This window comes from Apteryx mantelli, chromosome 27, assembly GCF_036417845.1.
Source record: "Apteryx mantelli isolate bAptMan1 chromosome 27, bAptMan1.hap1, whole genome shotgun sequence".
In the NCBI taxonomy this organism is placed as follows: Eukaryota; Metazoa; Chordata; class Aves; order Apterygiformes; family Apterygidae; genus Apteryx; species Apteryx mantelli.
In genome coordinates, this window is record NC_090004.1 from 7,444,356 (window position 1) to 7,456,695 (window position 12,340).

At 46.8% G+C, this 12,340-nt stretch overlaps 1 protein-coding gene across 5 annotated transcripts in view; it reads right to left on the bottom strand.

The window, feature by feature from the left end:
• Positions 1–1,741: 1,741 nt before the first annotated feature.
• Positions 1,742–12,340, bottom strand: part of KIAA0319L (KIAA0319 like) — a 34,197-nt gene continuing 23,598 nt past the window's right edge. For 2 of the 5 annotated variants that reach the window (XM_067311611.1, XM_013950420.2), the window contains 8 exons: positions 12,001–12,152; positions 11,654–11,792; positions 11,134–11,293; positions 9,977–10,119; positions 8,440–8,562; positions 7,809–7,899; positions 7,362–7,453; positions 1,742–5,340 (listed from right to left, as the gene is read on the bottom strand). In XM_067311611.1, coding sequence (XP_067167712.1) covers positions 5,153–5,340; positions 7,362–7,453; positions 7,809–7,899; positions 8,440–8,562; positions 9,977–10,119; positions 11,134–11,293; positions 11,654–11,792; positions 12,001–12,152 — 1,088 coding nt within the window. In that variant the 3' untranslated portion in view covers positions 1,742–5,152. Of the gene's footprint in view, positions 5,341–7,361; positions 7,454–7,808; positions 7,900–8,439; positions 8,563–9,976; positions 10,120–11,133; positions 11,294–11,653; positions 11,793–12,000; positions 12,153–12,340 lie in introns of those variants that run through there. The other 3 variants (XM_067311612.1, XM_067311613.1, XM_067311614.1) reach the window with 3 other exon arrangements.

Below are 12,340 nucleotides of genomic sequence, written 5' to 3' on the forward strand. Positions count from 1 at the left end.
CCCCAGCCCTCCCCCCGCGCGGCAGCCGTTCGCCCACCTGGACGCTGGGGCAGATCAGAGGCAGCGGCCGCTCTCTGCCCTTGGGACCGTGAGAAACCCTGGCAACCCCCCCCACACACACCCCACCACCCCGGGGGGGGGGGGGACAGGCTTTCCCCACAAGCAGTGAAGCCCTGAGGAGCCCCCGGCTACGGGAGGCGGCTTTTCCTCGCCCCCAGGCGCCCCATCAGCGCTGGGCGTCCTGCCACACGGCTGCAGGGAGGCAGAAAAAGCCCAGCGACGCCGAGCAGGCAGGACGGGGACCCGCAGGCAGGACGGACACCCGGCCGGGGCAGCGGCACAAGGGCAGCCCTCGGGGGAGCTTCGCGCAGGCACAGGGAGTTACCAGGAAATAAAAATAGCAGAGCTGGGTGACCCAAAACAGAGGGCACGACTGCACCGCGGGACGGCGCCCGGAGAAGCGCGAGGCTTCTCTGCTTTTGATTCTGCGACTGCTGCACAGGGCTGCTTCGGTGCCCGGCTGACACCAGGCGAAGGCGGCGCTACAGGGTTTGGAGTCGTTCGATGCCTGTCAAATGACTGACCTTGTGGTCAGACCCACGGGGTCTGGGGAGCCCAGCAGACTCTCGGCTTCTCGTTTCCGTAGGTGACATCGAACTCCAAGGGCTCCAGTACAACCTATGGACCATGCGAGACGCACATGGACAGAAGGGCAGTGCCGAAGGTGAATTTCCTCTGTTCTTTGAAGCATCCTCGTCCCACGCTGCTGTCGGGCCCCTTCTGGCTGCAGCGGTGCTGAAGCACGCTCGCTGCAACAGCCAGGTAGAGTGACAGCAGGGCAGCCTTGTTCAGCTCCTCCAAGGACTCCGCCAATTAATAAATGCTCCTCTGCTTCCTGAGGAGGTACATGTACGCCAGACAAGGGTGCAGCTCGAGCCCTGAAGCTTCTGCTCGTTCACCTTCCAGTGAGATCAACAGTCCACACGTGTGTCTGCTTCGGGGAACGGCCCTCGGCAGACAGGCTGGAACCTGCACCCGTGGCCAGGCTGAAACGCCAGCCCAAAACAGCAGCCTGCCCCCCAGCCCCCAGCACCCCTGCGCCTCCGGCTGCGCCTGCCGCTGCAGCACGCAGCTGGGTGTCAAAGCTTCGGCTCTGCTGCTAGGGCTGGACGACCTCAAGGAAATCACCGATGGCCTTTAGCGGCGCGGCAGGAGAGCAGGCGCAACCGAGCTCCTCGACCTGGCGGAGCAAGAGCAGCTGGGGGCTTAGTGCCAACGACTGCCAGGCTGCAACCTGACATCGAGTAGCAACTAGAAAGATCGTGTCAGAAGCAAATTGTAGTTATGCTAACACAGAGGCAGCTAAACAAAACCACAGGTCAAAATACAAGTGCACAGTTCATCGTACGAGACTCGGCATCTGTGACCTTCCCTACTGCCCCCCCGCGCAAAGGCAGAGCCACCAACACGCAGCAGTCGCTGCGCTGAGCCGCTAAGCGAGCGGCAGCCTTGGCTGCCCGTCAAGCCAGCGCTCAGCCGCCCCGTGAGCTGGTTATGGTAGTAGTGCCCCACAGGGCGCTGCAGCGGCTGGAGCAAAGCAAGCCCTGTGCAACGGTGCCTACCGAGCGCCTGCTGCCTGGCGATGGGGAGGAGGAACGAGGAAGGACTTCCAATTCTTTATAAGAGCACAGTGCTCTTATTGGGATCCAGCCCACAGCTGAAACTGGAGAAAGAAGCAAGCTAAGCAGCAGCAAAACATCTTCCCTGTTTATTTGCAAGAAACATTTTGTTTAAAAAAAAATTACTTTTAGTCTTGATCCAAGTAACACTGCAATCAACAAACATTGTTAAACCAAAGCTCAGACAGGCTGGGCAGCCCCCCGGTACACAGAAGAATGAAGAAAAGATTTAAGAGCAAACTATTTTAAAACTAGATCATGACAATTGCCCTCAACACGTTAACAAGTGTTTGGAGTACATTTATGTTAAAGAAGAAAACAAAGTCAAGTTAAGCCGATGGTTCATCTAACAGATGCCTCAGCTCTTAACTTCCACCCATGGGTAACTTGTAGCCAGTGTCTCTAATTGTGCAAACATAATGCATAGCAATGCAGAAACCTTCCCATCGCAAGGTCAGACTAGGCTCATGGTACTTGGGTAACAAATGAGCAATGATAGCAGCGATGCTAAGGGGGAGGAGGAGAGGGGGGTAAACGATTTTAAAATAATGCATTTGTTCTGCACGCACACACCTTGGCAGAAGGTCTGCATTAATAGCATGCTAAAACAGAAACCTGCCCCCGTCGCCAGCGTCAGGAGGTTCCTCTGCCGGGCCAGAAGTTACTGCCGTTGGCTCGCGAGGGCATCCTCTTGCCCTTCAGCCTCATGTTCCCTTACACCCCGACTCTCATCAGTGTGCAGCGCGGATGCCGTGCGCACCTCTTCCTTTGCAGCCCCCGGGCAGGTGACAGCTCAGAGGCACCAAGGGTTAACAGCCAAGTGCAGAAGAGGGCTCCGGGGAGGGTGGCAGCTCCATGCGGAGAAGCTGCACAGCGAGGGAATACTAATGGGAAACCAGACCTCTACCGGGGAGGCTTGCGCTATGCTCTGTCACAAACCTGCACTATGGGATGACAAATGACTAAGGAGCGAGGAAGCCGTCCTAACCGAGCTGCTCGGCACGGAGCGCAGGGAATGCCACAGCCTACTGCAAAATCAAGCTTTCACCCAGAGGCAGGAAACACCGCTTCTGCCGACCCTGCTGCTGTCGGCTGACTAAAGCACTTCAATGTAAATGTTTGTTTCCCACAGTGAAATATAAGGAGGAAGAAAATAGCCTCGGCTAAGCAAAGGTGCTGTCACATAATAGCTGCACAGATTTTAATTCTTCCCTCTTCCATAATAGGAAGCCAGGGCTAGCTTAAAAGCGCTATGCGTCTCCTGCGAGGGTACTGATCTCTGCAGTAAAGAATGCCTGATGGCTCAACCACTGCAAACAACCCTAATTTACTGCAGAGAGGACTTCCCCAGGATGGACAGGAGCAAAAGGCTCAAAAAGCATATGCCCCAAGAACAAGGAACAGCTAAAGAGCACAACATTGCTCCTCTAACAGCATAAAATAGTGTCAGGCACAGTCCCAGGACCAGATCTGGTTAATCCCTGCAGCTTCAAAATCTCATTTTCTTTTAGTTCGCTAATCTCGCATCCAAATGAAGGGAAACGCATCGGAGGGTGGAGTCACTCAAGAGTTAAGTGTGTGGCCATCAGCACAACTTCAACAATAGCTTCAGACAAACACTTGACTGTGCCCCTTTAAGGCATGGTAACCGAAGCATCCTGGTGTCACGCCACCCCTGTGTGTGGTCCAGGGCAGGCTTGGGGGAAGGAAGGATCGCTTGTGAGAAAGAACGAGTGAGGAAGGAGCAGCCCCGACCGGGGAAGCTGGCTCAGGGCACCAGCTGCGCACGAGCCGGAGGGCGGCCTGCGCCGTGCCGCAGCGCCCCGGGCCTGGCGGAGTCGATGGGGCGCAGGACTAGCGCTCTGGTACTTGCCGAGAATGACACAGACTGCAGCGCTGGTGCCGGAGGAAGACAGCTGATTGCCCGGAAAAATAAAGTTAGCAGCAGCCACAACTACATTCAGTGAGGGAACGTTCCCTCACTTTCAATAGTGTTTAATCTTCATCTAGCTCAACACAAATCAGTAGTGCAGCAATATAAGTACAACCAAGGAAGTTAAAGCCTTTTGGCTTTCATACCCCCAAAAAGCCAATGAAACAGGTTTCCAGTTTTAATAAATTAACACAAAGAAAGGCAATAAACTGCCCGCCCATCCCTGGAGGAGCAGTGGCATCCTTCATGCCGGTGAGAGGCTGATTGCTGGCCAAGGACAGGGGTGCAGCTCATGAAAGCAGCACAGTGAGATAAAGAAGCAGGTACAGGAAAGGACCACCACACACCTGATTCCTAGAAAGGCCTTTCCCAGAGTCCAAGCAGCAGGAAAACATCACCACACTGCCACTAGCTGGCACTCACCAGGTGATGCCCGCAGGTACTGAGAGTTCCCCTTTCCACTGGCTAAAGGGCATTAATGTTCACTTCTCACTGCTAGGAGCACACAGGGTTATTCAGCTTATACCAGCCAGAGGGAAACAGCCAACGGTTGGGAATTGAAGATATCAACCCCTGTCGGCCTGGGTTGTGCAAGTTTTAAGAAAAAGTCTAGGGCATTTCATAATCAGGATACAGCTGGTAACATCCAGATTCATGGAGGGCTTGGGGACCTACGGAGACTGCTGGGGCCACTGAACAACATCTCACAGCTTTGGAATTAAGCCAGCCATCAGATGCAGGTACCAAAGGTGGGTGTCCCCTCCCTGGCTCTGGTACCCAACAGGAGAGCTTGCTGCAGGAGAAGGTCTCCTAGCCTAGCAAATTAGCACAGACAGGTCAGTTTTCCACATTTGAACAGGCACTGTGTCATCAACTCTCCCGAGAAAAGCCTGACAGTAATTTAGAACAGCTACAAAAACCTCTCCCAACTGCAAGTTGATGGAGTGTGACCAGAGAGTTTAGATTCCCCCTCCTCTACACTCCAAAAGCAGCCAGTGCATGTGAAAGGACAAGTTTAAATTAAAATAGTGCTTAAATGATCAGGGAAGGTGGGAGTAAAAGAGAAGAGTTGTTCTACAGCAAGAGTAGCCTTTGCAAGGCTACTGGAGCCTGAAGGGAGCTCAGAGCACAACTCAAAGCACAGCCTTGACCTTCCTTCTCCAAGGAGCTCCCAAGGCAAATGACCTGGAAGTCCCTGGGTGTTTTCCTCTGCTGCAGTCTGAGGTGGGCTAGGAGTGTCCTGCACATTCACAGTTGCTCCAAGTGGTTCTATCCCGCTGCATCCCAGATGCCAGCTCTGTTCTTTTCCTGACGAATAGTCTGGTTCACAGTTGCCTTCTCCTCCCTTTGATTTCCCTTGATGTTCAAATTCAAGTACAACCAGTTTTAACTGAATGAAAAGAAATCCACAAAGTTATTTGCTGTGAAACAAGTTAGCAGCACAGTCCTAATCAAACTGACCTCCAGAGGCCCTTAGAGAATAGGGATGGGAGCAGCCTTCTCTGCCATAGAGCTCCAGCAAAAGGCCACCTGGGAGAAGCTATAGGATTTCCTCCCTCTGGTTCTTGGGTTTGAGCGTCACTTGTCCATTGCGCAAAGAGCCGTTCTGGCTGCGGAGCAGTTTCCCTTTTTCCCGGTCAGGCCATGTGAAGATGGCTTCATCACTGTCCAGTTCAGACTCTGAGTGCATCAGGCTAGTGTTGAGGATCTGGGCTTTCTGTCTGCCACCTTGGAAGAAGAGAGATTCCCATGTTAAAAATACTTTTAATACTGGTCACCAAACACACCTTATTTCACTCCTCCTTTAAGTCTCATTCTTTTAACATGTCAAAGGGGCAGTCTAATCAATAGACTTTCCTGGATCTATCACTTATTCCTTCAAATGTTGAAGGCAAAGTGATCCTGTTTAAGGTAACTTGGCATGACAGAGGTCACACAGACATTTTGAGATATTGCAAAGCACAACACACAGGCAGGGAAACAAATTACATTACCAAAAGGGGCTGTGAGAATATGTAGGATCTTTGTCTCCCTGACTTTGCTCGGGGGCATTGTTTAGAAAGCTCTGAGGGCGACAAGCTGTAGTAAAGAGAATATGCAGGTGTGTGAGAGAAGATCACTGCGTTCTTACTATCCTCCCTACTCATCTCTGCTTCTCTTGCCTGCAAGGGAAGAGAGATAAATTAATGGGCTGAATTTAGATTAATGCACAAGGACAGGAGAGAGACATTTACTGATACTGTCAGCAGAGAAAATATTTAAATTTAGCTTTTCCTTAATGGAGAAATGCAACATTTCCTCTGCTAGCAGAATGCTCCCTGGACATATCTAGCAGGGAAAGACTTTAGTCAGCAGCCAGCCTCGGAAGAAGCAAGACGAGTTTAGTTACCAAGAGAGCAAATGGTTGAGGCATATTTGCTACAGACTGCAGAACAACGAGCCCTTTATTTAACAGTAGGACTCTTCTGTGTGAGCAGACAGATGGTCGGATTAAAGCAGAGTTGGGTGCTAAGGAAGGAAAAAGCACCCGCTTTTCTTCAAGGGTATCTGAATTTGTGCAGTTGGGATGCCTGATTTTCAGAGGAATGATCTGATCAGCTCTGTCGCTGCAATGCCCTCCAATGCTGTCCTTAGGCACTGCTCACTTTGCTGGAACACCATTAAATGGGATAAAACTAGGATGAGCAATTATTTTCCACTAGCAAACAAGGATTAGAGACTACTTTCCGTGCACTGTTAAAATAGCCCTTCCTCTTAATACAAACAGGACAAATATTCTTATTTGAAATGACTATTTCAACAGCTGAAATGCTACACAGCATTTCGTGAGGCTGTGTTCTGCACACTTTCCCACTTTTCCCTCTTTTCTTGGTCAGTCAACAGGTAACAAAGGCTCAGGGTTCAGGTATCGGATACAATCACAACAAAAACCCTCCGGTGGGAAAAAACTCAGCAGCCTTTGCAAAGCACCTGACAAGCACTCTTTAGGACAGCAATGCAGACAGGCAAATGCTGGCTAAGAACACTGAAGATGGCCTTTCTGGAGCAGGTAAATGGGCCCATAACCACATGGAGTACTGAGGACTTCATGGGTCCCTCCCTTAAGATAAGCATCTGCTTCCTAGAAAGAGTAAAGGATGAGCCAGAACGAGAAACTTTAAGAGCCTGATGCCCACAAGGACAAGAATGGATATATTTATCAGTAAGTCATTTTGGGTGGGAAAGTTTGGGGGAAGAAATAAAGACCACTGTCTCCAGGCCTCAATTTTCTTGCTGCTTGGTGTCCTTTGTTTTATCAGCCAAAGTTAATCAGTTTAATGAAATGCTTAGTGACACTGAATCCATGCTTAGCTCTAGAGCATAGCCAAGAAATTGCACATCAGCAAGAAGCAAACTGATTAAACCAGAGTAGCAGAACTTGGTGGCAAACTCTAGAGCAAGAGAAGTTAGTTGATACCAATTTTTGGACCTTTTGGATCGGTGAACAGTTTGCATGTATCCACATACTACCTCTATGATAGAAAGTGGAGACATCAGGACTAAGACAGTTTCAGCCTTGATTTCTAAGCCAGAGTTAGGTAACTTGACTAAATGCTTTGCCTACAGATTTGAAACAAGCTCTTAGATCTTCTGAGACTTATCTGTCAGTGCCTAACATTAAGTTTGTTTCACTGCGTGATTTTAAGTCCACCGAGGAGGAGTGTTCTTAGTCAGCATTCTGGAAATGCTGAGCTCTTCTCACATTTTACCTGCTTTGGGATTTGGTTTTAACTCCAGGCTCTCTTGATCCGTTGCATCCAAAATCTTGTATTTGCTTTTTCTTTTGGATTTTCCTTTTCGTCTAAAGGGGAAGAAGAGGAATTAAGAGGCAGGCCATTTCTGAACAAGCCAGAAGAAAAGGCTCTGATCTTAAAAGCTACAGTATTACTTGCTTATTTCAGATTATGTTCATATCAGAAAGCAATACACTAAAAAATATTGCTTTAGTTGCACATTTATAGGCAAATCTTGCTTCTGAACTGAACCCAGAGTCCTAGGACCTTATTGTTTCACTTGAAACATCAAGGGACAAAAACTAACATCACAGGACTAAGCAGATGACCTGCTGGGACTATGGGCTTGAATCTCTTCCACCTCCTAATACAGCCCCTGGTTCTGAAGCACTGGTACAGTGCGGGTTATGGGCTCAGTCCCACCTCTTACAACAGCAGATCACCATCCAGGATAAGATTCCAAAGGCAACCACAATGACGAAAGATGCAATGATCACATACAGCACACTCCATTCTGAAAGCAAAACACCCCAGAGATAAAGACATTTTGGTACCTCATACAGTTGACGGTGTGGACTTTAGATGACTATTCTTGAGAAAGAGAAAGAAAGGCCTGACCCTTTGCTGAATTATAGAGCCTACCATCCATCACTGACAGTACCAGCCACTCACCTAGGGAAGCCAGAGGTCTGAGACCCAGTGCTCAGATTTCCTGTATGTGCCTCTTTGCCTTAGGGCATTTTTGTCAATGTGTGTTGATTTACAAAATTTGCTTTTCTGTAGCAAGATAACCTCTGTAGGGGCACAACAGAAAAGGGGTTCAATTTATACACTAGGAATGGACTCAACTCAAGAGGTTCTGAAGAGTCACTTCTCTACCAAATATTGCCTGCCAAAGAGGTACAGTTAGTGAGATCAAGACTGGGACTATCTCCTTATCTGAACATGATGTCAGAGATACTGGAAGAAAGCAGGTACTGTTATTCAGCCTACCCTGGGGTTCAAACACTGTTTGCTTCCAAAAGATGAACAATCCCAGGAAGACTGCACGTACCACAGTTACTTTCGCCATCCCCCATCTGCACCTTGATGAAGTTCTCCATCCAAAACGGGTCACAGATGCAACGCTTGGTGAAGGAGTCACAGCGTCCATGCTCAGAGCAGTTCAGCTGACATGCTAGGGACCAAAACCAGCAAGGTGAACTGAATGACTTATGTGCAAGGTTAAACCAAGACTTATTAAATAATCTGGCATGTATTCTAGCTCCCACTAAGAGGACTGGGGCTGCCTGTGGGCAAAACAATGCGACTTGTAGCTTCCACTCCACATTCTGGAAGACTTGAGAAAAAAGCCAAAAGACAAGACAAGAGATAAACCATGAGTTTGTGCCTCACATGAAGCTAGAACAGGAGATGGGGCAGTCTTGGCCAAATCATCTTCCCTTTGCTGTCTAAATTTGACTACATATGAAATATAGAAACTGTTTGGCTGCTTAACTGATCTTTCCAGGGTGCCAAAGAAGTACAAAAAGAACAGAGCACTGTTGGGCAAAGTTGCTTAGAACCTGAATAGTACAAAACAAAAGTTACACCAAAACTAGACAGTATAGTTTAAAAGTAGGAGTTCAAGATGGCCAATCCCAGTAAGCTCTAACTTGAATCTAGTCACTCTGTAGTTCATCATCTTAGCTTAACTATAATTACAAGTAGCAAGAAGTGCAAATATAAGTGTCTAGGCCTCATGCAAAATCAGAAAAGCCCTGCTTCACTAGCAACATAACAGATACAACATAAGAAAATTTTGCCTAATAAATCATGATTTTGATATCAAAGTCATGGAATTGGTATATTTGTTAAGTATATGCGTTTGATAAGGTTTTGACTCTCAAATTCAAACTCAATCTGTGAGACAGACCACAAGAAAAACAGATCCTTTAAAGTGTCCATGAATCAGGGCATGAAAACAGAACTGAAGACTAGCTTTTGAAGGAATAAAGGCACAAAATCGTTAAGATCAGGAGATCATGAAAACAATTACTTCCCAAAATTCTAGTTTACTGTAACTAATTGATCAGCACAAGATCCTCACAGGCTTGAGCTCATAAAAGGAAAACAGTGCTAATATGAACTTGTAAAAATTTCATAGAGAGGAAACATTTTTTTCAGACCGCTGTGTGTGCTGAAGAGGATATGAGTATGTTCACAGCTACCAAGATCTGTAATTTTATTGTTTGCAGTATGACACTCATTTTATTGGCTGTATTCCATTAAAACTATATTTTAGTTTCATAAGCATCAATCTGTTTTTGATTTTGTGAATTCTCTTATTTTCCCAGCAACATTACAAGCAACCATTTATGACTATGCAAAAGAGAAGCTGAAGAGCGGATAGCCATAATCAATTGGTAATTAACTGATTGGTTAATTTACAGTCTAATGGACTTATTTTTCTGTTTCCCATTTACTAACATAAGAAAGCTATTAGCCTGGGGCAGGGGGCAGTTCCCAGCAGACATGAAGGCCCTTACTCTCGCAAGCATCTGGGGAAAGGGGAGCAGATGTTAGCCCACACCACAGTAGCTCTTACTTACTGACTGTGTTAATTTCTAATGCCCGAAAAATGAGAAAGTCTGACTGTTGTTTCCGGAGTTCATTTTTGAGTGTCCACGCTACCTCGCGTCCTTTGAATATCTGATGGGGAGGCTGGTTCTTTACAAAAAAGACCATCTTCGTGCTGGAAGTCAGACATAAAAATTATTGTATCTGCTGCTTTTCCAAACATCAGGCAGAGAGCCATTTCCCCCCATCTGCCATTACAGAGGGACTGATTCAGAATCCCAAATTTATCTGAAGCCCAGGCTTATGAAAATATCAAAGCCAGCTGCGTCTTGAAAGCAATAATGGTATAGACCTGGTCATACAGTAGAAAACCCTTTAGGGCACCTGATAAACATATATTTTGGCTGCAACAGCTAAAGTATTACAAGAACCTCTTACTTGCCTCACTCAGTGGAAGAACAGTGGCAACTAGCCTGGTTATGGCAGAGATGGAAAGGCAATATTAAAACAAGAAGCGCTGGCTCTTCTGTTCTGAACTCTAACTTTGCCACGGACAATGAATTCTGATTTTACTGTTACAGCAGGCAACGTGGACACAAAGGAATCAATATATTACTGAAGCCAGGAAAGTCTCAAGTCTAATTGCAGATTTATTGCTGACTTGCTACATGACTTCAAGCAAGTCACTTAAATCTTTTTCAGTGCTTCATGTACTTTAAACAGCTCCACCTTTAGTAGAAATTAAGTGCATTGCATTTATTTCAACAGATTTCCACTCTGTCCTTGAAAAGTTAGTTCCCAAACCACCCACATTCATGTTCAGGCATCCTCAAATGCTTCTACAGTAACAACTGGCTGCTGTCAATATTGAGGTAAGTGTAGTTCTTGCTGTGACAACACTACAGAACTAGTCAGTGAAGTATTTTCTAGAACAGTGAACTTTCCAGACTAGACAGGCACGTAGCCGTTTATGCAGAGGTGGAAAACTGAACTTGACCAGGTACTTTCATGCCAAAGCAGCATGGGCAGAACCCTGCTGGTCCAAACCATCCCTTGCATGACATGCTGCTTATTGTATTTGGAGCTAAGTGACACTATCCACTCTGCTTCCCAACAGAAAATGATCCTTTATTCACTATACTCTCAAGCAATTCCCCTCCATGCACACTCGCTCGCATACACACCTTACCTTTGTTCAGTGTATGGCTGGATCTTTTGTACAGTAATGTCCGAGTCGAGGACCCCCAGCAGAACGCCTATTTGCCGGATGAACATACCCTTCTGCCTCTCAGTTAGCTGGCTGACATTAACATCCAGAATTATCTCCACGAGGTTATTTTTTCTAGGATCTAGGGAGAACACAGATGAGATAACACAGATCTTTAGAACTTCTATTTGACAGTGTTGGTACGAGTCAGGCTTCTACTATCTTTCCCAAAAGTTTCTTCTTTGAACAAAAAAGTACAGCATCTCACTGTAATAGGAGATACAGGTCTATGATCTTTACAGGTAACTGCAAGCAGTGAGACTTAGCCCCCAAGAATTCTATGAAGTTACAACCATTTCCCCAAAGGTTTTGACCGTTTACACTCCCAAGCTGGACCTAGAGTACACACATTATCACAGTACACAGTACATCCAGAAAAACAGAGGGCTTCCTAATGCACTGTAGACAAACATGGTAAAGTACAATGAACAAATATACTCACCAGGTTTGACTTCCACTGTGGTCCTTTCCACATCACTCTCCCCTTTAGCATCTGTTACTCTGAGATGGAATGTGTAGGTCCCTTCCACCAGATTGGAGAGGAGAAGGACGGGATGATGGTCTGAATTGTTTAAGACTTCCTGGGAGGTAGAGCAAAATAAATATCAGGAAACAAAGGATCAAACTAGAATGACATTGTCATCATATTTAAAGATATCGCTAAAAGAGTAACAGGTGAAATGATCAGCTTCACATTGCCTCAGGAGCTATCTGTCAAAGCTACTTCTCACTGACTCTTTCATAGTGCTGCAGCATTGCAGACTCCCATTTAAAAAATAAAAACCTCACCCCAGCTGCAGGACTCCCCTCATCCCGGGTCCACAAGTAGCTGATTATTCCCTTATCATCAGAGGATTTTGATCCATCCAATTCAGCTGTGTTTGTGGGCAGGGTGATGACAACATTTCCAGCAATCTTTGCAACTGGTGGCTTGTTTATCTCTAACCAAACAGAAAGAAATGAGTTGGAGAAAAATCTGTTAATGCCCAAGGAAGAACTACTGTACTAGTTTTCTACTGTAATGCACAAATCTCTATCTAATCCTGGGAAAGAGAAAGGAAATTAAGTACTGTGGGATTCAGCTAAAGATACTGTTCCTCCAGATAAGTGCAAACCCCTGGCTTAGAGA